This window comes from Tursiops truncatus, chromosome 15, assembly GCF_011762595.2.
Source record: "Tursiops truncatus isolate mTurTru1 chromosome 15, mTurTru1.mat.Y, whole genome shotgun sequence".
In the NCBI taxonomy this organism is placed as follows: domain Eukaryota; kingdom Metazoa; phylum Chordata; class Mammalia; order Artiodactyla; family Delphinidae; genus Tursiops; species Tursiops truncatus.
Window position 1 is genome coordinate 54,286,716 of NC_047048.1, and position 26,754 is coordinate 54,313,469.

General features: G+C 38.3%; 1 protein-coding gene across 11 annotated transcripts in view; it reads right to left on the minus strand.

The window, feature by feature from the left end:
* The window catches only part of MCM8 (minichromosome maintenance 8 homologous recombination repair factor), a 41,241-nt gene extending 14,638 nt beyond the window's left edge, over nucleotides 1–26,603 (minus strand). For 6 of the 11 annotated variants that reach the window (XR_012326224.1, XR_012326223.1, XR_012326225.1 and 3 more), the window contains exons 1-12: nucleotides 26,295–26,602; nucleotides 23,113–23,259; nucleotides 22,743–22,826; nucleotides 20,618–20,700; nucleotides 18,959–19,108; nucleotides 17,000–17,103; nucleotides 16,015–16,213; nucleotides 12,569–12,654; nucleotides 8,223–8,374; nucleotides 7,783–7,978; nucleotides 4,659–4,689; nucleotides 1,324–1,464 (exon numbers count right to left, since the gene is read on the minus strand). Coding sequence is in view for 8 of the 11 variants with exons in the window: in XM_073792693.1 (XP_073648794.1) it covers nucleotides 1,324–1,464; nucleotides 4,659–4,689; nucleotides 7,783–7,978; nucleotides 8,223–8,374; nucleotides 12,569–12,654; nucleotides 16,015–16,213; nucleotides 17,000–17,103; nucleotides 18,959–19,108; nucleotides 20,618–20,700; nucleotides 22,743–22,826; nucleotides 23,113–23,257 (1,371 nt within the window). In the remaining 3 variants the exon portion in view is untranslated. Of the gene's footprint in view, nucleotides 1–1,323; nucleotides 1,465–4,658; nucleotides 4,690–7,782; nucleotides 7,979–8,222; nucleotides 8,375–12,568; nucleotides 12,655–16,014; nucleotides 16,214–16,999; nucleotides 17,104–18,958; nucleotides 19,109–20,617; nucleotides 20,701–22,742; nucleotides 22,827–23,112; nucleotides 23,317–26,294 lie in introns of all 11 variants that reach the window. The other 5 variants (XM_073792688.1, XM_004315705.4, XM_073792692.1 and 2 more) reach the window with 5 other exon arrangements.
* Between the last annotated feature and the right edge of the window lie 151 nt (nucleotides 26,604–26,754).

The following is a 26,754-nucleotide window of genomic DNA, read 5'->3' on the forward strand; positions in this document are numbered from 1 at the left end:
TCTGGACTTGCGTAGCATACAACCCAAGTGATGCTTCGGTGCCTAGCTAAATAAATGGTAGCTATCATTATTTTTGTTACTTGTAATTCCTTAGTTGTTAGTTTGAGAGTATGATGGCTTGCTAAATGGTCAAAGGAAAACATAATTTAAAAATATAAACAACTCATAACTGTTAGTGTTAGCCTAATTTTTAAAAACCTTGGCTTAGTGGGGCTAGCAGACTTAAATGCAATTCAGATCCCCACATGCACTTTTACATGCATATTCTACCTAAGTATATACTGTTTTCATTTTTACTATCAACTCTGTTTCAGCTATAACTGGGTACTCTATGCCTCAGTTGTCAGGCTTATAGCATGTGTTCAGAAGAGAATTAAAAAAAAAAAGTTGACCCAATTGGCCAAAATGAACAAAACTGGGAAACACAGGATTAAATAAATATCAGATTAGGAATTAAAATGATAAGTGATTTAACACTCAGCCATAGGGAATAAATAATGACTCTGACATGAAGGACAGTAGGTTTATAATACAATGAGATCAAGAGTTTTCAATCCTGGCTGCACTTCAGAATCACCTGTGTTTATAAACGTGCAGATGCTAGGATCCTAACCCAGAGATTCTTAATTCTTAATACCGGGGACGGCCACGGTATTTTCGAAAATCTCCAAAGGTGATAGTGATATGCATTGCTGGCTTACCAGGTATCACTCCAAGGAAACCAGAAGCACTCCAACCAGCTGCATTTTCTAGGGCCAGCATAAGCCCTGGAGGGGAGAACTACTAGGCTCTGATTGGCACAGCCAAAATCATCTTGGGGACCAACAACAGACTGGTCATAGAAGTTTCCTTGTTTTAGACTCAGAAAGAAGCAGTGGAGATGGATAGGACAGACCTCTTACCTTTATCAGACTATTCTTAAAGCCCAATACAGTGTTTATGTAGCTGTATGAAGAGATAACAGGTTACCCTGCTTTACTTTCTTGAACTATTCTTTTCATAGGTGAGGTCACAACAACAAAGACTAGCAAAGCAACGCTGGATACAAAAAAGGGGGTTAGGGAAATGGTTAATATTTCACAATAGTTGACATCTTAACAGAGCAGCATGCTTGTGCAGCCTGAGTGACAGGAGACTGGCTCAATTTGAAAGGATGGCCAGATACAAGTTATATATTATTCACACAAACCCCAACTCACTCACACTACCTGACAAATAATACCCTCTGGAACACAAACACTGTATGTTTTAAGAAAATTCACTTGTGAATTAGTCATGCATTTTATAAGCAAAAGGTCAAATACTAAATGTCTGATTTCCTACCTGTAGCATCTGACTCTTTCCCAAGCCTGGGTCTCCAACAACAAGGACATGTGGGTCTCCTCGAATTGGAATTCTGTTTTTGTCATCTACATATTTCTGGCTTCCTCCAAAGAGTGCTAACGCCAAACCTGCTTTAACAAGCTCAGATGTGAAAGAAGAGAGAGAAGAAACAAGTGAGAAAAACAAAGATGACTAGCAAAAGGGGTGCTCCTCCGATGTTTACAACATTTGTGTGTGGATTCTTTTTTTTTAAAGCATGATTGAACTCTGTTTTTTTTTCTTTTCCTAAGAAAAGTAAGTCTAAAAATATAAACTTCTTTAATGTAAATGATTAAAAAGCTTAGGGCTTCCCTGGTGGCGCAGTGGTTGAGAGTCCACCTGCCGATGCAGGGGACATGGGTTTGTGCCCCGGTCCAGGAAGATCCCACATGCCGCAGAGCGGCTGGGCCCGTGAGCCATGGCCGCTGAGCCTGCGCGTCCGGAGCCTGTGCTCCGCAACGGGAGAGGCCACAACGGTGAGAGGCCCGCATACCGCAAAACAAAAACAAAAACAATAAAAAGCTTAAATTAGAAAGCATATAAAATCAGGTTATCTTAAAAGTCACTGAGTGAAGACCTACCTTGCCAGGCATTGAATCCATTCCACAAAACTGAGAAATCTTTGTTAATTTCTGCTTTAACATTTACAGTGTCCAGAGTCACTTTAAAAAAAGGTCATTCCTATTGACTCTAACTGGTAACCAGCTCTGTCTTACAAGGGACTGTAGTTTATCTTTCATATAATGATTCATATTAAAATATGAGAGACCTCCTTGGTGGCGCAGTGGTTAAGAATCCACCTGCTAATGCAGGGGACACAGGTTTGAGCCCTGGTCCGGGAAGATCCCACATGCTACGGAGCAACTAAGCGTGTGTGCCACAACTAATAAGCCTGCATTCCAGAGCCCGCAAGCAACAACTACAGAGCCCACACGCCACAACTACTGAAGTCCGCGCACCTAGAGCCCACACTCTGCAACAGGAGAAGCCACCGCAATGAGAAGCCCGCGCACGGCAACAAAGAGTAGCCTCTGCTTGCCGCAACCGGAGAAAAGCCCATGCACATCAATGAAGACCCAACAGAGACAAAGAAAATTAATTAATTAAAAAAAAATACTTAGAGCTAATCAATGAATTTGGTAAAGTGGCAGGATACAAAATTAATGCACAGAAATCTCTGGCATTCCTATATACTAATGATGAAAAATCTGAAAGTGAAATCAAGAAAACACTCCCCTTTACCATTGCAACAAAAAGAATAAAATATCTAGGAATAAACCTACCTAAGGAGACAAAAGACCTGTATGCAGAAAATTATAAGACACTGATGAAAGAAATTAAAGATGATACAAATAGATGGAGAGATATACCATGTTCTTGGATTGGAAGAATCAACATTGTGAAAATGACTCTACTACCCAAAGCAATCTATAGATTCAATGCAATCCCTATCAAACTACCACTGGCATTTTTCACAGAACTAGAACAAAAAATTTTGCAATTTGTATGGAAACACAAAAGACCCCGAATAGCCAAAGCAATCTTGAGAACGAAAAAAGGAACTGGAGGGATCAGGCTCCCTGACTTCAGACTATACTACAAAGCTACAGTTATCAAGACGGTATGGTACTGGCACAAAAACAGAAAGATAGATCAATGGAACAGGATAGAATGCCCAGAGATAAACCCACGCATATATGGACACCTTATCTTTGATAAAGGTGGCAGGAATGTACAGTGGAGAAAGGACAGCCTCTTCAATAAGTGGTGCTGGGAAAACTGGACAGGTACATGTAAAAGTATGAGATTAGATCACTCCCTAACACCATACACAAAAATAAGCTCAAAATGGATTAAAGACCTAAATGTAAGGCAAGAAACTATCAAACTCTTAGAGGAAAACATAGGCAGAACACTCTATGACATAAATCACAGCAAGATCCTTTCTGACCCACCTCCTAGAGAAATGGAAATAAAAACAAAAATAAACAAATGGGATCTAATGAAACTTCAAAGCTTTTGCACAGCAAAGGAAACTATAAACAAGACCAGAAGACAGCCCTCAGAAAGGGAGAAAATATTTGCAAATGAAGCAACCGACAAAGGATTAATCTCCAAAATTTACAAGCAGCTCATGCAGCTCAATAACAAAAAAACAAACAACCCAATCCAAAAATGGGCAGAAGACCTAAACAGACATTTCTCCAAAGAAGATATACAGACTGCCAACAAACACATGAAAGAATCCTCAACATCATTAATCATTAGAGAAATGCAAATCAAAACTACAATGAGATATCATCTCACACCAGTCAGAATGGCCATCATCAAAAAATCTAGAAACAATAAATGCTGGAGAGGGTGTGGAGAGCAGGGAACACTCTTGCACTGCTGGTGGGAATGTGAATTGGTTCAGCCACTATGGAGGACAGTATGGAGGTTCCTTAAAAAACTACAAATAGAACTACCATATGACCCAGCAATCCCACTACTGGGCATATACCCTGAGAAAACCAAAATTCAAAGAGTCATGTACCAAAATGTTCATTGCAGCTCTATTTACAATAGCCCGGAGATGGAAACAACCTAAGTGCCCATCATCGGATGAATGGATAAAGAAGATGTGGCACATATATACAATGGAATATTACTCAGCCATAAAAAGAAATGAAATTGAGCTATTTGTAATGAGATGGATAGACCTAGAGTCTGTCATACAGAGTGAAGTAAGTCAGAAAGAAAAAGACAAATACCATATGCTAACACATATATATGGAATTTAAGAAAAAAAATGTCATGAAGAACCTAGGGGTAAGGCAGGAATAAAGACGCAGACCTCCTAGAGAACGGACTTGAGGTTATGGGGAGGGGGAAGGGTGAGCTGTGACAGGGCGAGAGAGAGTCATGGACATATACACACTAACAAACGTAGTAAGGTAGATAGCTAGTGGGAAGCAGCCGCATGGCACAGGGATATTGGCTCGGTGCTTTGTGACAGCCTGGAGGGGTGGGATAGGGAGGGTGGGAGGGAGGGAGACGCAAGAGGGAAGACATATGGGAACATATGTTTATGTATGACTGATTCACTTTGTTATAAAGCAGAAACTAACACACCATTGTAAAGCAATTATACCCCAATAAAGATGTTAAAAAAAAATACTAAACTTAATTGCTTTAAATAAATAAATAAAATATGAATAACTGTCCAACAGAAATGACTATTATTTGTGATATCTCTATATACTATTTTTGCCAAATTTATGTATTTTTGAGCAAAGAGGAAGTAAAATACTTACTTCATGACCAAAAATGACAGGGCAAAGCGAGCTGAAAAACAGAATATGACTTATAAATTCTAACTTACATTTCAGTGATACACTAGAAGATCTACTTTACAATTTGCTTAACTTGCTTTATTTAGCATCAAAAGAAAATAGTAAAAAATAAAAATTTACATCTCCTCAAACAACTCAAGAAATTTTATTCTAACAGTAAATTTATCAAAATTCTTGGTGAATCTATAAAGGGAAGAATGTTTTAAAAAGTGTGCCTGTGTAAGGGAGGCAGGACACTTGTAAAGCATTTATATTACTAGCCTTTAAAATGCATCATAGGGACCTCCCTAGTGGTCCAGTGGTTAAGACTCCACGCTTCCAATGCAGGGGGCGAGGGTTCTATCCCTGGTCAGGTAACTAAGACCCCTCATGCCACATGGAGCGCCACAAAAAAAAAAAAAAAAAAAAAATATCATAATTATGGTCTTCTACTTTAGGCTTTAGGATATCAAATTACATTCTATTTTACATGAATAGACATCTTTAGACCTGTGCAGCCAAGTCACTGAATGAAGGAGACTAAAGGGTGAAATGAGTACATAATAAAGGGATAAAATTTCATTTTTTCAGTTCAAAGAATCAGAATAAATAAGGCCATATATGAATATATAAAGTATTATGTTGAATATAAAGAAGTAGTTCCCATTTATCAATTATATAAACAGGAACAAAAAGGACAGGGAGGAAGAGATATAATCAGTTAACTGTGAATCATTATCCCTGTTAATACATGTCAACACAGAAGTTGGTGTCCTGCCACTTCCCCTTGGCAATCATTGTTCAGCGTGCTCCTGCATGATCACTGCTGGCCTCTTACCAAGCACCTGCACCTGTCTGCCAAAGGGCTTTCTGTGGCTGCAGAAGCATCATCAGCAGGCAGGCTGGGCAGGCCAGAAGTGCTCGGATGTCTAATATTCTCAGGAGCAGCCCCAAATCTAGGCCCTTAGATGGAAAAATACTGAGGCTAGCTCTATAGTCAAGTGTCCCAGAGGCCTCAGAAGGATTAAGCCTTTATTAAGCCTCCATTAAGGTACCATACACTAACTGCCCTCCCTTCTCTGTCTCACTTCCCCATTCTCCTCCCAGTATTTCTGGGGATCACCTCCCAAAGAAACTACATTTATGCAAATCATTGCTTCTGAAGGAACCTAAACTAAAACAGCCTTCTATTGTCTTCTCCATTCTCTTTTCATAGGCCTCAATTAATCTAGCAAGGGTTGACAACATTTTTCCTAAAGGGCCAGAAAGTAAATAGTTTCAGTTTTACTGTCTGGGTCACAACTACCCAACTTTTGTCAAAGCCAACAATTTGTAAATAAATGGGTGGGGCTGTGCTCTAATAAAAACTTTATTTACCAAAACAAGCAGCCTGCCTAGTTTGCCAACCCCTGCAAGATTCACAAATGGAGGACCATGAAAAATTCAAGTTTTGATGTTGGAATCACAAACTTAGAACTAAAAGGTAAAAGCAAACTGTAGGAAGGAAACCCAGGTTTTTCATACTAACTTATCTTCCTTAAGTATGACAGAAGAAGGACCACTGCAAATGTTCATTTTTATTTATAACTGGTAAGAGGTACCAATCAAAGAGGTGTTTTGGTCCTCAACCAGGGTGTTCCTTGGCCACCTGCTACAGACCACTCACCACCCCAACATTTATCACCAGATCACATCGCCACCCTAGCTCAGAGCACCCTCTCTCCCAGGGTGGGTTTGGATGGCCATCTATTCAAAGGACATCTCTAAGGGTTTAAGGACAAAGAACTCCTGAGGAACTCTATACTTTTCCCAGCTTTCTAATTAACATATTAAAGGCAGAAAGAAAAACTGTTAAATTCTCCTAGAGCCCAAAGCCTAGGTGAAGAGAAAGGCGTGACAAGATCAATTTTTCTAATACAATGCACTTCAAAACCTCAGTTCTTTACCTCTGGTACAGCTACTATTCGGTCTCTCACATTTTCTCCTATTTCTTCAAAGTTATCCAAAAATTTGTCAAAATACTTCAAAATAACAGCACATTGTGTTAACTATGTTAAGTACATAATGAAATCTCATTTAATCTTCAGAACAACATTCTGAGGCAGGTATTATTATTTCTACTTTAAGAAGATAAAAATGAAGGAGAAACTAACATGCCCCAGATCACATTGGAAGTGGCTGAAGCAAGATTCTAACTCAGGTTTATCTTCTAGAAAAGGCTCGTAATCACTAAAGCAAAAATGCTTCTACACTGCTTCTTCTCTACTGCAGGGCAATAACACGGAAATAAAAAAATATTATGAAATACTTATCAATAGTAAGTGACTTCGATGTGAATCTATTTCTTGCTTTTTAAAAGTAAACAAACAACACCCTACATACAAGTAGTTGAAATGACTTTGTAATTCACTGTCCCATGACTCTTCAGTTGAGTAACTAGATTGTGTAATATAGTAAATTTTCCTTATTGTTTCAACTAGAGATCAGTAAACTTATCTGTAAAGGTACAAACACATAAATATCTGTGAGCCATTCTCTATTGCATCTACTCAACTCTGCCCCTGTAGCTCAAAAGCAGTCAGATACTATGTAAATGAACAAGTGTGGCTGTGTTCCAATAAAAGTTTACCTATGGATAGCAAAATTTGAACTTCATGTAGTTTTGTGTGTCATGAAATATTCTTTTTAATTTTTTTCAGCTATGAAAAAATGTAAAAACCACTCAGCTTATGGGCTGTACAAAGATGGGTGATTAGCTGGATTATATCTCTTCCACTCTGTCCTTTTTGTTTGTTCCTATTTATACAATTGACAAATGTAAAATACTTCTTTATATTCAACATAATACTTCATATATTCATATATGGCCTTATTTATTCTGATTCTTTGAATTGAACTGAAAAAATGAAATTTTATCCCTTCTTTAAATATTATGTATGCAGTTCACCCTTTAGTCTCCTTCTTTCAATGACTTGGCTGCACAGGTCTAAAGATGTCTAATGAATTGTAATTTGCAAACATTTTGATTAGTTTTCAGTTATTGGTAGCCAAGAGCACCCCCAACATGCACACGATAAAGTAAAACTTGAGATAACCTCATACATACTTGACAATGAGTTTAAACAGGTTTTCTTCAGATTGAATCTCCTGGATGGCATAAAGGTCCTTAAGTGAGAACTCCATCAATGTTCCATGCTTATACTCATCCTCGGAAGGCTTAGTTTTCTGTCCTTTGCTGTTGCTAACAGAATTTGCTTCAATGTACAAAAGGAACATGCATTTGTCATTCTTATTTCGAGAACCTGTAAATTTCAAAGTATGATATACAATAATTGGTATTTTCATTTTCCCTACAAAGATTCAAGTAGACTGTAAAAGAAAGGCATGGTGAGCTATAAATAAACTTTTATTTTAGAGGAAAAGTTTCACCTATATAAGAATCAAGTTCTTTAAATTAATGGAAATTCAGAAGTATCTTAAAAAGGGAAAAGATGAATGCTGACAAACTATTGAGGGACAATTGAATTAAGGAAAGTTATACCACACCTTCCTCAGCATTTGAGACTTTGACAACTCCAGTGATAGTCACTGTGTCTCCTGGGACACAGCTATCCACAAGATCGTGAACAAGCTCACATTCTATTGTTCGTGGAATCCGACCTGCTTCTCGCTGATCATCAGACATCGACTCCTGGATTCTAAAAAGTTAAACAATTTTCAGTCAGTACATAAACTGACTTTGGGTTATTTGGTCAACACAGTAACTATTCAGGGTCCACATGATGCTGAGATAGATAAAGGGCAGTTAGTTTAAAAAAAAAAGAAAAGGTTCAATGGTATATTTAAAACTACTTCAGCAATTTCCAATTAAAGATGGCAGAATGGGCACATGCATTTGCCTACCTTCCCTCTAAAGTGTCCACCAAAACAACAGTCACTAAAAGAGTGAAGAGAAGTTTTGGGGCATGCAGAGGTGCCATCATCAAATAAGAGATATTAATGAAATTTTATAAAACAGCAAATGGGAAAGTACTGATGGATAAAATAAAATGAATTCCAGAATACACACAGGAAAAATTTACAAGGGTACAAGAGAAGTGGGAGCCAATGTTCTCAGCCCTAGAGAGGCTTGTAAGTTGGAGGTGGCAGGAATGGCAAGTGGGAGCAGATGGCTGAAACAAAACAGAATAATCAACTGAAAGACAAGTCGCAGAAGAGCTGTTCAGAAATTATTTGGAAGGTGGGGGCATAGGTGGCTAGAAGAAGAAGGAGGGCATCCCAGGAAAGCCATCAGGCTTCCCCATCTGGCAAAAACCAGAGCACTGTTTTAAGGAAACAGAGCCATCTACTCTATGAGGGGAACTAAGGTGCCGAGAGAGGATATCAGAGCTCCAGCATAAGCCTCCTCATTCTGGCATTTGAGGAGCCCAAGCCAAATTCAAAAACACATGCATAAAGCAAAATCTGGTTGTCAAAACCCTACCCTCTATCTAGGGATGAGGCTTTTTGAAGAAAAGCTCCTACCTAAAAAATAGCAAAGGAAACTTATCCTACCTACTCCAAATAATTTCTCATTCCTCATCAGATATTTGAAGATGAAATGGCAATAATTAAAGAAGGAGAAAAGCATTAAAAACAAAGAAAAAACTACTTAAGAGTTTCTGAGAAAATGTTACCATCATAAAACAAGAATGAGCTGCTATGAAAAAGAAACTATTGGAAAACAAGTGTGAGATCAGAAAAATTAAAGATATGTATATAAAAATCAAACACTTATAGAAAGGATACAAGCAAAAGCCAAAGAAATCTAGAAAAGAGCATAAAGAAAACAAAGGGTGAAGGACAAACAATTGAATGGATACACCTGATAAGAAGCCCAAAGAGAGAAAATAGAAAATAGATATTCTAGAGTTGAAGACAACTCTAGAAGAAAAGGGCCAATCAGTATCAAGCAAGATGAAGACACAGTTAGATAGACTCAGACGTTTTCAGAACACCATGGATAAAAAGATTACGAAGAGTAGGAAAAGTGCTAAACGACAGTTATAGTCCAAATATGAAGCATATTAAAATATGGGCTAACTCAGTGGAGTATAAGAAAAGAATCCTTTTTGATTTTGATGCTTGGATCATTTTCCTTTAAGGGGCAAAAAACCCCAACAAAACAAAACAACCCAGTGACACAAATTACATTTCTTTCTCTTGGCATCTGATCACCTGACTTGATTCTCTGTTGAACAATATTTATGTTATCATAAAAATGTAAGTGCTGTTTGTTGGTTTCATTAGATATGACCTATGAATAAAACATGGAAGATAATTCTCATTAGAAAACAGAAGTAAACCTTGACAATTTAAAAGTAACATCATACTGAAAAAAGGTGGAAGAGGGAGAAGGGACAGCAGGTACCATGTCTCTAACATTCTCAGCTCACAGACTGGATAAGTAAAGTGAAGGAAGAGACATAAGAATGCTATCTAGAATTATGTATAAGGCAACAAGAAGTTGTGGGAACTGTGGCCTTCTATGCTGATTGAGTTTTTAAAAACATACACATTATTTTAAAACTTTTTAATTTAATCACTTAAATGATGAAAGTAAGCACAAACCCTGCTCCATGGTTACCCACTACTTTCACCCTCAATGCATATTTAAACACTGGCGAACTGCAATGAGAAGTGTCAGAGTGACACAACATGCTAAGGTCACCTTGCTTTAAAAAAGTATATTTTTGGGGACTTCCCTGGTGGCGCAGTGGTTAAGAATCCACCTGCCAATGCAGGGGACACGGGTTTGATCCCTGGTCTGGGAAGATCCCACATGCCGTGGAGCAACTAAGCCTGTGCGCCACAACTACTGAGCCTGCTCTCTAGAGCCTGCAAGCCACAGCTACTGAAGCCCGCATGCCTAGAGCCTGTGCTCCACAACAAGACAAGCCACTGCAATAAGAAGCCGGCACACTGCAACAAAGAGTAGCCCCCACTCACCAGAACTAGAGAAAGCCTGCATGCAGCAACAAAGACCCAAAGCAGCCCAAAAAAAAGAAAGAAAAACAGTATATTTTTACACTTTTCTTATTAAAAGAACACATATTTCTATGTGTCACCTTTGTAAAAATTTAAAAACACAGATAAACAGAAAGAAAAAAATAACAATTACTTTCATCTGACCTCCCAGACAGTATACTCTTAACATGTTTTTGTATTTACCAGTGTTTTTTTTTTTTAATAAAGTCAGTATTGTACAGTAGAGAACATTCTGTGACCTGCTTTATCACTAAATTCATTGTAAACATTTTTGGATGTCATTTCAAAACACTCTCCTACATCATCATAATTAGTGGCTACACAATAGTTCATAGTATCATCCTTTTTATAATATTTTCTTCAGATGTTTAGGTTATTCTCCATTTTTGGTTATCAACACTGTGAAAACATACTTTCAGCAAGCTATTTCTGCACATATTGTGACTGTCTTCATCAGATGAACTTCTAGAACTGGGACTGCTGCAACTATAAGGCTTCGATTCTGATATACACAATAAAGCTATCACCTTGACTCATCCAAACATTTCAATGCACTAGTTGAGAAACAATTACTTAATTCCTTATGGCCATCCAAGCTAAGGCTCAGAAAAAATTGAAACTGAGTTTACTATATATGGCAGGAAGGAGGCCTTTCTTCTAGGGCAAAAAATCATTTTATGTACCTACAGAGCAATAGAATAAGACAATTAATTATGTAAGCTAATATTGCATTAACAAAGTTTTACTATAACTAACTCATTTAAAATGAACCTGAGCAATACCTTACTTTTAAAAACTCAAGAAAAGGACTTAAATGTCCTCCTTTTCTCAATCATCTACCCCTAAGTTTGATTTCCTAATATTAGGAGATGATCATTCAAACCCAGTTAAAATATTTAAGCCTATTTTTAGTCTATTTTTACCTGAAAACAAAGAAATTTTGTTCAAATAATTAAATCACTCTGAATCTTCTATGCATATACTGTGAACCTTATAGCACCTTTGAGGCCCTCACCACCCCCTTCAGTGGTGAAACTGCTATAGACATGGGCTGGAAACCAGGCTCCCCCACATGATCATACTCAAGAGTTTTAAACATTTCATCTTTTATAAAATGGAGTGTCTGTAAAGATCTCAGCATAGTGCACAGTTAATTATTGTATATATTGGTCTTGGTTTTTATAGGGCATTAGGAGGTCAAGCTAGGACAGGGCTTGGTAGAAATCTACTTCACTTTTCCCCTATGTTCTTAGTTTTTAAAGACCATTTGTTTCAGCCAAGTTTCCTGGATAGCACCCTGACTTCAAAACTACCCATTATTTTATATTTAGGGATGAGTTATGGGACTACAGCCAGAAAAAAATGGAATAAATTGTTAAAAATATACACACATAGAGAAAACTATCTGACTTTAAAAAAAAAGTTTTTTTTAATCACCTATAGAAAATGCCTCATGGATATTGTGAACATAAAATGAAATGTATCTATTTCTAAGGGATTCTCTATTTTAAAACTTCAAAACAATATTATTTCTAGGATATCACATTATGGAATGAAACATACAGCTTTGCTTATATATACATCCAATTCAATGAGTAAAATAAATGAGATATAAAATGATTTCTCAATAGCAAAATGACATAATACTTGTACGTTAAATCCTTTCTGGAATCTGATAGAAAACAAATCTCAAATGAAGACAATTATCACTCCAACACATAACTCTGCAGCAAGTAAACCTTTTATTATATACTTTATCACAATCTACAGAGAAGCATCAAAGTATAATACAGGAATACTGTAGATTTACTTGGCAGTATGAGGGCTCTAAAACCTGCCTTTTATTTAATAGTCTGATTGCTTACTTGATTGACTGCCAGTCCATCGTAACTGTGAGAGGAGAGCTTCGGAGTGCAGTAAATGACTTCCCTCGACATGCAGGCACAGGACACTGCAACAAGATTAATTCGCACTTAAATTTTGATATACTACAATCATATCTCAGGAAAATTCAAGTTAAAATGCTTCATTTAGTATTGGTTTAAAAGTTGGTCCCAGAATGGTATTAAAGTAAGATGAACTAAAAGCTGCAATGACTTTCTATTTTCTTCTGTATTGATTTTGTTTTTGAGGCACTTTTTCAGCTGGTCCCTCTTGATGACTGCTCTTATTCTTTCTGCTGTGGGCATGCAAGTCTCTTTACACACCTGTCACACCAAGCACTTATTCCTTCCTTTGTGCCCAAGTAGTCTCCCAATCCTTGAACATCTCCTTGTATCCAGTCCCACATACCCAGCTCCAATCCTCCCCTTTTCAAAAGCCCTTCCTGGGTCTTCTTTAATCCCCAATTCTCTTATCTAACCTCCTTTTGCACTGCTTGTATAGTATAATGTTTATTGTACCACACAGGCAGTCCTCAACATGTAAGTCAGTTGTGTTCAAGTTTTCGTAAGTCATTTGTTTGCTGTTTGTACCTCAAGATGCATTTATAAGTAGAGAGACTGTGGCAGACTGTGTTTTCCAAATACGGTTGTAATTGTATCACCCTTCAAACCTTTCTAGAACCCTGCCACTCCCCTATAAAGAGCTGGAGTCTAATTTCCCCCTCCTGGGATGTGGACAGGCTTGTGACTCACTTTGTAACCAACCGAATGTGACAGAAGTAATGCTGCCTGACCTCTGAGGCTGCCTCAAAAGAGGCAAAGCCATTTCTGCCAGTCAGCTGGACCTCTGTCTCTTGAAGCTATTGGCAGTCATGTGAGCAGAATGAGTGTCCTGAGCTGCCATACTGTGGGCAAGAAGCCAAAACCAGACCACACAGAAAGACAACGTGGAAGAGAGATACTGGCCAGTGCCCAGTGAGTCCAGTCACTTGCTATTCCAGCTCCCTAAGAGATCAAGAGCCAGAAGTACCCAGCCAACCAGTTCTTCCAAACTCCTGACCCACAGACACCATGTGAAATAATAAAATGATTGTTGTTATTTTGAGCCACTATGCTGTAGGGTGATTAGTTATGCAGCAATAGTGACTGGAACAGAGATCAGCTGGAACAACTGTCTTTCTGATCACTTTGATTCACTGAAGTTCAGACATGAGTAATGAAGTCAGCGTTACTACCTACTGTATTAGAGGGCATGGAAATACCCTGACAAAATAATGTTTACAGAAAATATCCAATTTAAATCAGGATTTAAATTCTGGCCTCTCCAGGGAATTCCCTGGAGGCCCAGTTGTTAAGACTGCGCTTTCACTGCTGAGGTCACAGGTTCAATCCCTGGTCAGAGAACTAAGATTCCACAAAATGAGCCAAAGGGGAAAAAAAAAAAAAAATCTGGCCTCTCTGACCTAAAGGCAGTCCTGAATCTTAAGCCCAAATAGTAGGTGACACCCATTTACCAACACCATTGATTATTCAGAACCAATAGCTGAATCTAACATACTCTGTTCTTCCTACAAGAGAAGGAAGCCTTAGGAATTTCAATGTGAGTAAAAATGTACTAAATGTTAAACTTATTAAAGTCTAAGGATGATAAAGGCAACTCTGGAAAAGAAGAATCGGTATGGCAAGTGTTCCTACCTTATCAAAAGTTTTAATAAGGTCAATGTAAATAGGATTGTGTAGACCTGGTACAGGACCAGTGAAATAAAACAGACTCACATGTCTACAGGAGCACAGTGTACTACAGATGATGTATTACACATCAATAGAAACAGAGGGCTTAATTAATAAATGGCGACAACTGGCTTTCCACCTAAAAGAATAATGTTAGATCCTTAGCTTTATGCCATTCACAAAATTAAATTTCAGATGGACAAAAGATCTAAATAGAAAAAACAAGACTTAAAAGTACTGAAAGAAAATGTAAGAGAGATGTTTATAAATAGTGAGTGAGGGAGGCCTTCTTAAGAAGCCATGGAGAAAATGTAAAAGTCATAGGAAAAAGACTGATCAATTTAACCATGTCAAAATGTATTGATAAAACTCTAAAGCAAAAAATGTACCACAAAGTTAAGAGATAAACTAAAGACTGGGAGAAAATATCTATAATGTAAGAAATCAATGCTCAGTATCTAGAATTCATAAAGAACTCCTATCAATAGTATAAACAGAAAAATGAACAGAAAATTCAATAAAGAAACTGAATGGCCAATAAAGATGTGAAAAGATGCTCAAACATAACAGAAATCACAGAAATTCATATTAAAAATGAAATACCATTTTACACCCATCAGTCTGGCAAAAATTTAAAAACCTAACAATACCAAGTGTTAATGAAAATATGGGGAAATGGTAATCACTTAACACCACCAGCAGGGGTGTAAGTTGGGACCAACATTCTGGAAAGTACTTTGGCAACATCTAAAAATGTTAAAAATAAGCATAGCATATAACTGAGAAATTCCTCTGCTAAGGAGACATGTACAAGAATGTTCTCTGCAGCATTATTTGAAATTGTGAAAAACTGGAAACAGCACAATGTCTGCCAAGACTATGGATAAACAGTGGCTATTCATTTACTCCACACAATAAATGAAAGAATTAGATATGTATTAAGATAGGTAGAACTCCAAAATAACCAAATGAAAAAAATGCTGTAATTTGTTACATTCAGTATATCATTTATGTAAACATAAACAAAACAAATCCTACATATATAGTCAAGTATGAAAATGCAGACTTGAGGAATACATGCTGATTTCAGAATAGTGGCTCTAGGGGTGGAACAAAGTTAATGGAACTGAGGAGGGAAACAAAGAGACTTTACCTTTATAACACTTAATATTTTTTGTAAAAAAATTAGCTAAATATTTGCCAACCCATAATGGTAGTACACAGATATTAGTTACATTATTCTCTACACTTTTCTATAGTTTTAAAATTTATAGTTTTAAAAAAAAGTTAAAAAAGGAATGCATCACTTTCCAACAGCAGAATAAAGGAAAGAAAACAATATGTGTACCTATTAAGCCAGAATATAAAAATATGAATGGAAAGAATACAAATTAACTTCAGGATAATGACTGTCTCTGGGAATGGTACAAGCAAGGGGTAAAAAAGAGACAAAAGCTGTACCAGTAATGCTTTACCTCTTTCAAGATACAGCTGGAGCTGGCAAAATGTAAATTCTGAGTGGTGAATAGAGATGTTTTGTTTATTTTTTGTACCCTGAAGTATTTTATAATTTAAAAACTGAAAATAAACAATAAAAATAAGCTCTGTATTTAGAAACACTGGGAAATGTTTTCTGTAAATTGATTTGCCTTCTTTACCAAGATAAAGAAGGAAGTAGTTAAAGAACATGGTATAACCTTTGTGGGAAGATTATATTTTCCATCTGGAAGAGAAAAACTCTGAATTTCTCCACACGCAGCACAAAGAAAAGCCATCTTGGTACAGAGAGGCTTTATATTACTGACGCGAACCACTGTCCCTCTCAGAGCAATGTATTTTCCATAGTAATTTGCTCGGACATTCTTGAGCTGTGTTAAGGGCTCATAGTTGTATACCCTAAAAACAAAAACAGGAACATATTTATCTATACATTTAAAATGAGCAGAAAGCTGAGGTTGTCTGCATTTTCACAAGTCCCTTTAAGAAACTATGGAATTCTCAAACCATATCATCCCCATATATATCAGGAATTTTACAAGTATTAAATCAGTCTTAAAAATAAAAAAAGTTAAATCTTCACTTTTCCTCTTGTCTCATTGGCTGTTCTCGAGGGAAAAAGGAAAAAAATAATGCCAAAAGGAAAGTCTCAAATTCAGCAACTTCTGAGTCTCCAAATTCTTTTTCAAGAAATGTTAGGAAATGTCTTTTTTAAATTCTAAGGAAAAAAAACAAAGAAACAACCTTGATGATTACCTTATTCATCTCTTCTAATGAGAATTTAAAATCTTATAATACAATAAAAAGTTGAATTCAAGAAAAAATTCCATTTGTTCTCTGTGTTTAATAGAAATCTAATAATTTTAACAAAATTTAATCACACCACTTAGTGTATCACATGGATTATTAAATGTAAATAGCAGGGTCTTGATAAGCATACATCCAAAATCAATGCTTACAAAAATTTGCAGGTTCACAAATCAACTTATTTAGGCAGAAAAAGCTTATTTCTATCAAGATCTCTTCAAATTCAGCAGGTTCACTTGGATGTGATGACCAATGAGTTAGCAAGAAACTCATATACTTTTTACTGATTTCTTTGGCTTTATAAAATAAGGTTCTCACTCTTAAATAGTCTTTAATGCCTGTTTCTGAATAACACTTCAATACCAGAAAATTCCTCACCTTGTATGAATGTGTGGCACATTTACCATTGTCTCCCCATTTCTAGACAATCCTTCTTGGGCTTGTAACTCAGCTGCATGCCTTTCAAGATCCTTAGTTAACACCTAGACAAGACAGACATTTACTCAAAAGTTTGAAAACAAGATACCCTCTTGAAGCAGAACTCTTTTATAGAGAATATGAAGTTAAGAATATAAACAGTTCAGAAGAGCATATTAACAGAACTCTAACTGCCCTTTAAAATTCTGATATTTAGGGCTTCCCTGGTGGTGCAGTGGTTGAGAGTTCGCCTGCCGATGCAGGGGGCGCGGGTTCGTGCCCCAGTCCGGGAAGATCCTACATACCGCAGAGCGGCTGGGCCCGTGAGCCATGGCCGCTGAGCCTGTGCGTCCGGAGCCTGTGCTCCGCAACGGGAGAGGCCACAACAGTGAGAGGCCCGCGTACCGTAAAAAAAAAAAAAATTCTGATATTTTATTATGATTACTTATTTTATAGTGGGTTATGTTTTACCTGGGGTTCTGCTGTCCTTGGGCTGGAAAACTCCAGCATCCCTGTCTGCTACTTTCTGCCTCAACTAAACCTAGTATTAAAAGTCCTTACAGTAGCCCCTTAAAGATATTCTGGATGGATTCTGGAAAAAAAATATTTTCTACTTCTCCAAATTCAGTGATTAAGATAAAGAAAATAAAGATTACTTTTGAAATAACCAATATTTACCTCCTTGGCATTTGACATTAAGTAAAATAAATATTTAACATCTACCTGTGTACAAAGCAGTATGCTGCCAGTCTGAAAAAATGAGATGCAAATATGCAGCTATAATTGCTACCATAAAGATTTACAGACAAAAAAACCATGTGAGTTTTGAAAAGGGGTCATGAGAAAGGTTTCAGAGTGACAACTGAGTTAGGCCCAAGACATTTGGACATGTGAGGCAAGGGGCATTCTATGCCAAATGGACAGCACGTGTAAGAATCCTAGGGGGAGCTTAGTTTAGCTGGATGGCAGTGAAAGAAGGAGAGCAGGGAGAGGAAGTTGAACCAGGTTATGGAAGGCTTTCAATGCCACACAAAGGGTTTGGATATCATTTGGCAGAAAAGAGTCACCACAGTTTCCAAGGACAAATCGTGTTTTACCACGTATGGCAACAGTTAAGGAAAGATAATGAAGTCTTATGACAGAGGCTGTAAGGATGGAAAAGAGGTGGATTTAAGAGATATTTTAGAAATAGAAGTGAAAGGATGTGGTAATTTAGACATGAAGAACTAATGAGAGGGACTTCCCTGGTGGCACAGTGGTTAAAAATCTACCTGCCAACGCAGGGGACGCAGGTTCAAGCCCTGGTCTGGGAAGATCCCACACGCCGCAGAGCAACTAAGCCTGTGCGCCACAACTACTGAACCTGCGCTCTAGAGCCTGTGAGCCACAAGTACTGAGCCCGTGCACCACAACTACTGAAGCCCTTGCGCCTAGAGCCTGTGCTCCGCAACAAGAGAAGCTACCGCAGTGAGAAGTTCACGCACCGCAACGAAGAGTAGCCCCTGCTCACCGCAACTAGAGGAAGCCCGTGCACAGAACAGAAGACCCAACACAGCCAAAACTAAATAAATTAATTAATTAATTAAAAAAAAGAACTAATGAGCAAGAGGAGTCTGAAGACAACAGCCAAGGTTCCCAGCCTTGGGTCACTAGCAGTGTATACATCTTTGCAACGAATCTTTTTAATGAACCCTCACCTGGATACCCTGACCTCCTCTGCTCTATGTCCAGTCCTCAGTACCACTTTAAGACCCACTCTAAACCCCACCACGCCTATGAAGTCTTCCTCTGACAGGATAGCAACCTTTCATTTCTAGCAAAGGTCTGTTGGTAAAAACTAAGAATCTTTTAGAGAAGGTACTGTGACTGTGAAATCTTCCTTTAAAATTTTGACAAAAGTCTCACAAAATCAACACTTACCTGATGTATTGCCAGACCCATGCAAGCCAGGGTTTTGTCAGGTGTATCCCTTAATTCATTTGCTATATTTGGTATCAATTTAGCTATTTCATCATCTTTTGTCAGTTCTTTAAAATCCACCAAAATACTTCCCTTTCTTTCTATTTCATCCTACAAAATATTACGGTATGAAAATAATGATTGCTTTTTTACCATATATGAGCATTCAATCACATACTTTGAGAAAGCATATAATGTTAATATAGTGATAATATCAGCTCATGCAGCTCAATATTAAAAAAATAAACCTAATCAAAAAATGGGCATAAGACCTAAATAGACATTTCTCCAAAGAAGACATACAGATGGGCAAGAAGCACGTGAAAAGCTGCTCAACATCACTAATTATTAGAGAAATGCAAATCAAAACTACAGTGAGGTATCACCTCACACCGGTTAGAATGGGCATCATCAGAAAATCTACAAACAACAAATGCTGGAGAGGCTGGGGAGAAAAGGGAACCCTCTTGCACTGTTGGTGGGAATGTAAATTGATACAGCCACTATGGAGAACAGTACGGAGGTTGCTTAAAAACTAAAAATAAAATTACCAGGGCTTCCCTGGTGGCGCAGTGGTTGAGAGTCCGCCTGCCGATGCAGGGGACACGGGTTTGTGGCCCAGTCTGGGAAGATCCCACATGCCGCGGAGCAGCTAGGCCCGTGAGCCGTGGCCACTGAGCCTGCGTGTCCAGAGCCTGTGCTCCGCAATGGGAGAGGCCACAGCAGTGAGAGGCCCACGTACCGCAAAAATAAATAAATAAATAAAATAGAATTACCATATGACCCAGCAATCCCACTACTGGGCATATACCCAGAGAAAACCATAATTCAAATAGACACATGCACCCCAATGTTCACTGCAGCACTATTTACAATAGCCAGGTCATGGAAGTAACCTAAATGCCTGTTGACAGATGAATGGATAAAGAAGATGTGGTACATATATACAATGGAATATTACTCAGCCATAAAAAGGAATGAAACTGGGTCATTTGTAGAGACATGGATGAATTTAGAGACTGTCATACAGAGTAAAGTAAGTCAGAAAGAGAAAAACAAATATCGTATATTAACGCATACATTTGAAACCCAGAAAAATGGTACAGATGAACCAGTTTGCAGGGCAGAAATAGAGACACAGATGTAGAGAACAAACATATGGACACCAAGCAGGGAAGGTGGTGGTGGTGGGGGTGGTGGTGGGATGAATTGGGAGATTGGGATTGACATGTATACACTAATATGCATAAAATAGATAACTAATAAGAACCTGCTATATAAAAAATAAATTAAATTAAATTAAAAATATATATGGTGATAATAAGTACTATAAGTTTTGTGCCAAGCACAGTTCTAATATTTAAAATGTATTAACTTATTTATGTCTCTTAACAACCCTTTGTGGTAGGTATTAATAATACTCTCATACTCTAATGATAGACGAGAAAACACACAAAAGAAAGCAATTCACCGAAGTCCATATTGCTGGTAAGTGGGAAGCTAGCAGCTGGACCAAGGCAGTCCAGTGTCTATAATCACAATCACTAGCACCTCAAATACATTGTTCAATAAGATGACACATAAAGGTGGACTAGTAGCTTTGTTATGCAAGAACCTTACCTTATCGTATAAATCGATACGCCTTGCAAAAAAATTTTCAAATGCTTGAATCTTCTCAATAAAAGGAGAGCTGTCGCTGTAAACTAATCCAACAAATATGGCATCAGCACTAATAAAAATTACACATGTACAATCATATTTTTCATGAGACAGAAGAAATACTATATACATGGTAGATGACTTCTAATTGCTGTACATTCTGATTACATTTAGATAAGAACTGGTATAGAATGTAAACATAAGATTCTAAAACAAGTTTAGGTCTGCATAATCTGAAAGGCAGATAGGAAGTGTCTCTCTCTAAAAGCACCAATATCTGAAAATCTTTACATTGAGCTGTGACACCTAGTAAGATCTACTAGTTCAAACAGCTTACATAATAAAGCGAAAACTTAAGCCGCATAGCACAGGGAGATCAGCTCCATGCTCTGTGACCACCTAGAGGGGTGGGATAGGGAGGGTGGGAGGGAGACGCAAGAGGGAGGGGATATGGTGATATATGTATACGTATAGCTGATTCAGTTTGTTATACAGCAGAAACTAACACAACGTTGTAAAGCAACTATACTCCAACAAAGACGTTAAAAAATAAATAAATACGTTAAGGTTTAAAAAAATTTTTTTAAAGCCAAAGCTTAGCACACTAACTAAACTCTTATTTCTTTGCAAAGAAAATCCTACTAGCCCAAATAGCCATTTGTCAAATCCCTTCCTGAGATCAGGAGAGGCAGACTACCACTCGGCTCTGGTCCCAAAACTGTAAAGTTATCTTCCACATTGTAAAGTTCTATAACATTTTTGAATTGGTCTCCCACAGAGAAACAGTACAATGAAGCAGTTCGGAAGTACAACTGGCCAAAGGCAACTAGTGAACTCCATTTTTAGGACCAGTCCAAAGATCACTTCTAGTATTCTCTAGTATTCTGAGCTAACTGCTAGGGAAATACTGTGGGTGTTGGTGGCTAATGTATCCTAAAGCAACAAAAGATACATCAACTATGAAACATAACATTTCTATATACCAGAGAAAAACAGACTCTCAACACAGCAAACATTTGTAAAGCACTTCATTCATTCACAAAATGAATACTGAGTGCCCGGTATGGGGCAAGATCCTTGCCCGTAAGCAGTACAGTCCAGTGGGTAAAAAAAACACAGATATACATAAACACAAAACCCATATCTCATAACAAGCATATGATACTATCAGAGCACAGGAAAGATGATTCTCCAAACCCATACAGACAGATGTATGATGTTAACTGATGTTCTGGATTACAAAAAGGAGATTCCTTAACTATGTTTCTACACAAACTGTGTTGGCTGTTGTCTCTTGATTCCAAGCCTATTCTTCTATTTTCAGCTTTGTGATTCTTTGATCAAGATCTGCACATGGAACTTCCCAGACTCCTGTAAGATTCTGACAATTAGAGGCAACTTTAGAGACTGGCAGGTGGCAGGAAGGAAGGAATTTATTCTTGTTTCCAATTCTTTTCAGCATCTCTCCAGCTACAGAGGATAGCTAAGTTCTGGCCTCCAGCTCTAAGCACCAACCATGCCACTCTCCTGCCAGAATTACCAGCAGCAACCTGCTTAATTCGCCTCAGTGGTCTGAGCACAGCTCTGAAAGATATCCTTCAGAGGTCCAAGCACAGCTTTGTGGGGTGCCCCTCAAAGGTCAAAGCCACAGCTATGCTGTGGCTCCTCCTTTCAATTCTTAGGTTCTGATAACCTCAGCACTACTTATCTTTTGTTCCCTTAGGCAAAAGGGTGGTTGTGGTGCTTTCCAAAGTTAACACTATCTGGGAGTTTACCTCAGTGTTCCCTTTTTGCTCTTTCAGTCTTCTATCTGTATACCCAATTCCCTGTATTAACTCCTCTTTCTGAAATACCTAGTGTGGTTTGTTTTTCTGACTTATAGAAAAATAAAAAATTATGCTCTTGAAACATAAACATAATTCAATTGTTTGAGTGAACTAAGATTAAAGAAGAGGGGAGATAGATATATATATATATATATATATATATATATATATAAGCCAAATGAGCAGTAATATGAGATGTAGCATCCAAAAAATGTTAAAGAAAATAAGACTTATGGTACTTTTTGCACTTTTAACTCTACCTTCTGACAAATAAAGCTTCCAGCCTTTATATGGTATGAATTGATCCAACGTTGATTGTAGTAGCAAAGACTGTGGGGTTTGTTCTGAAAAAACAAAACCACAAAAACAGAATACTAGGTTAATAGAAGCAGAACATTTTTTTTTTCCTATTTGCTTCTCCTTATAACAATGAGACCCTGACATGTTATTAACAGAATATCTAAGTTACAGATTTCAGTAAGAATTTTGGATATTAACATCCAAATATTACCTTAAGGGTAATGTCAAATAAAAGACAGACAAATTTGAGTTAAACTGCTCTTCATGACAGGCACGAACAGATTCCTTCACGAAGGAAAAAAATATTGCACTACCGTTGGCCTCCCCTACCAGGATGTTTTCCTGTGGCTTTATTCAGGTCAGGTCTGTGCTTTAGTTCTCTCCATTTTCCTAAGAAGCTCCCACCACCTCTTCCTCTTTTCCAGCTTTGAAATCTTCCCCGTCCAAATCCTCTGCCTCTGTACTCTCCATTCATGTCTTTTAAAAGATAGAGATTAGGAAGTTCTCATCAAAACTGTAGGAGAAACAGTGCTCCTAAAAATGTATTAACATAGAAAATAAGAAAAATTAATATATATTCTAGTTTGAGACCAGCAATGTTGCACAGCATGGTACAAACCCCAAACACTCTGCAGTAATTCTTCTAATCCTCATCTCCTTTTAAGGCCTACCACAGATGTTTAACCAAGTATACTGAGTGCTTATGCCTTTTCTTATTTTTGTCATGGGATTTGTCATGGGATAAAAATAAGAAAAGGTACCATACCTGTTTCCATGGAACTCTCACAATAGAAATGAAAATAAAACAGGTAATTAACTCTAAGATACCTCTGTAGTGTGGTGAGACTTATTACAGGGCAGCACTGTCTGAACATTATCCTGACCTGTGACATTAGGAATATATCATCATAGCTCCTTATATATAGACAATCCAGCTGTGCCATATCCACTTTTATCAGGGATACATGGATATCCTTTTTTTTAAATTAATTTATTTTTTTTATTTTGGCCACACTGCATGGCTTGTGGGATTTCAGTTTCCCGACACAGGCCACGGCAGTGAAAGGACCAAATCCTAACAACTAGACCACCAGGGAACTCCCTGGATATTCCTACATAGGTATCTAAGACAGATCTTTCTGGGGAAGCACAGGAGTGGGATGGGTACATACATGTTTCAACCTTTCTTGTCCTGTAGGGGCCAAAATGGAAAAGAAGTTAATTTTCCAGATTTAGAATGACTGTGTTAAAACGACAATGAAAGCAAGATCATTTCTAGGCCAATACTGATAGATGGGTTATTTGCAATTTTTAGATAAATTTGTTAAAATGCAATAAAGTTTTTCTGAAAGCATATCCATATTTGTTAATATCATTTTTGGGGCTAATTATCCCTTCCTGCTTTTTTCTACTTTGTACATGGTGAGATACTCATTTAAAAAAAAATTATTTTATTTTTTGCCACACCGTGCAGCTTGCAGGATCTTAGTTCCCTGATCAGGGATCGAACCCGGGCCTACAGCAGTGAAAACGCTGAGTCCTAACCACTGGACCACCAGGGAATTCCCAAGACTCATTTTTATTAAACTCAAATCCATAAAAATAGTTCCTGGTTGAAAAGCAATAAATCAATATATATGTGATCTTTTAAAATGGGTTTTAAGGGGCTTCCCTGGTAGCGCAGTGGTTGAGAGTCCACCTGCCAATGCAGGGGACACGAGTTCAAGCCCTGGTCCAGGAAGATCCCACCTGCTGTGGAGCAACTAAGCCTGTGTGCCACAACTACTGAGCCTGTGCTCTGGAGCCTGTAAGCCACAACTACTGAGCCCATGCGCCACACGTAGTGAAGCCCACGCACCTAGAGCCTGTACTCTACAAGAGAAGCCACCGCAATGAGAAGCCTGCCCACCACAACGGTCGCTGCAACTAGAGAATGCCTGCACACTGCAACGAAGACCCAACACAGCCTAAAAAAGTTTTTAAATGGGTTTTAAAATAATTCATATAAGTAGAGCACAGGGCAGTGAAACCATACTGTATGATATTGAAATCATGCATCTGTCAAATCCCATGAAATTATACAACAAAAAGAGTGAATCCTAATGTAACTATGGATTTTAATAACAATGTATCTATTTGGGTCCATCAATTGCAACAAATGTATCACACTAATGCAATATGCTAATAATGGGGGAAATGGGGGTGGGGGAAGGGAAGAGGACCTATATGGGAACTCTGTACTTTCTGTGCAATTTTTACAACAATAGTTGTAAACCTACAACTATTCTAAAAAATAAAGTCTGCTGAAGAAAATAGTTTACTCGTACAACTCAATATCCAAAAACTGAACAGAGGACTTGAACAGGCATTTTTCCAAAGAAGACTTAGAGATGGCCAAGAGGCACATGAAAAGATGCTCAACATCGTTAATCATCAGAGAAATGCAAATCAAAACCACACTGAGATATCACCTCACACCTGTCATAATGGCTATCGTCAAAAACACAACAAATAATAAATGTAGGGGAGGATGTGGAGAAAAGGGAACCCTAGTACACTGTTGGTGGGAATGTAAATTGGTGTAGCCAGTATGGAAAACAGTGTGGAGCTTCCTCAAGAAATTAAAAATAGGGACTTCCCTGGTGGCCCAGTGGTAAAGAATCTGCCTTCCAATGCAGGGGACGCGGGTTCGATCCCTGGTCAGGGAACTAAGATTCCACATGGCGCAGGGCAACTAAGCCCCCACGCCACAACTACTGAGCTCACACACCTCAACTAGAGAGCCTGCATGCCACGAACTACACAGCCCACACGCTCTGGAACCTGCGCGCCACCAACTGAAAAGAAGAGAAAACACGCACGCCACAACTAGAGAGAAGCCTGCGCACCACAACGAAGAGCTGTCGCACCGCAACTAAGACCCAACACAGCCCCCCCCAAAAAAAATTTAAATGAAGTATAACCTATAAAAATTGAATCACTATGTTGTACATCTGTAACTAACATAACATTATAAATCAACTATACCTCAATAAAAGAAAATAGTTCATATCCTAAGAATAAAAATAAATAAGAACATATCCATAGACTGTAGTGCAATTCATTACAAGACAGCGTATCCGCATCTTTATTTAAAGCGATTTAAATTAGTAAATAAGTTAATAACAAGTTCATGTTATGGGCACTAACAGGGCTTTGGTAATCATCTAGACCACACCATACGTTAAGAAACTGAAGACCAGAGAAATTAAGTGAACTGATCAAGATCAAATTTGTCTGTTGACAGTACTGAGCTCAAACTTCATCTCCACATTCCCAACCTGAAGTGCTCCTTCGACAATGCTACGTGCCGTACCTTTTTCAAACGAGGTAATATGGTGAGAACAACTAGTAAAAATTCCAACATAAATGCAAGAGGTAGGACTGGAGAATGGGTAAACGCCACCCGTCGGGCTTCTATGCTTGGTTAAATACCTCACTTCATTTACGTCTCCTCAAGACTAAGTTCTTACTTGCAAAAGATGGAGGTCCCAAAACTCTCTTAGTTCATGGCTGGACTGGTTCTCCCTTCCTCTCGGGAGGAAGCACGACGGGGCGGAGAGGAGACTCCGCGGTCCGAGCTCCACAGGTGTCCCTGCCCAAGCCCCGCAGACTCTTCACCCTCAGCTCTCCTGACGTCCCCGCGCGGGATCGAAGCTCGTCTGTAGCAGCGGCTTGGGGACCTCAGCTTCTCCACCGAGGCCGCACAGCGGAGCCGGAAAATGTCTAGAGCACGGCGCCACAACAGCACGGCTAACCAAATCCCAGTTTTCCAAGTTCTTTTTTGGCGCTTCTGTGACGCAACTTCCGCCCGAAGCTGCGGCGAGACCGGAGGGGCGTGACGGAGGGCAGCCAATCAAAGAGATCGGCCTGACGGAAGCCCTGAGGCTCCCGGAAGCTGTCCTGAGGTTCTTATCGGAAAGCGGAAGCGGC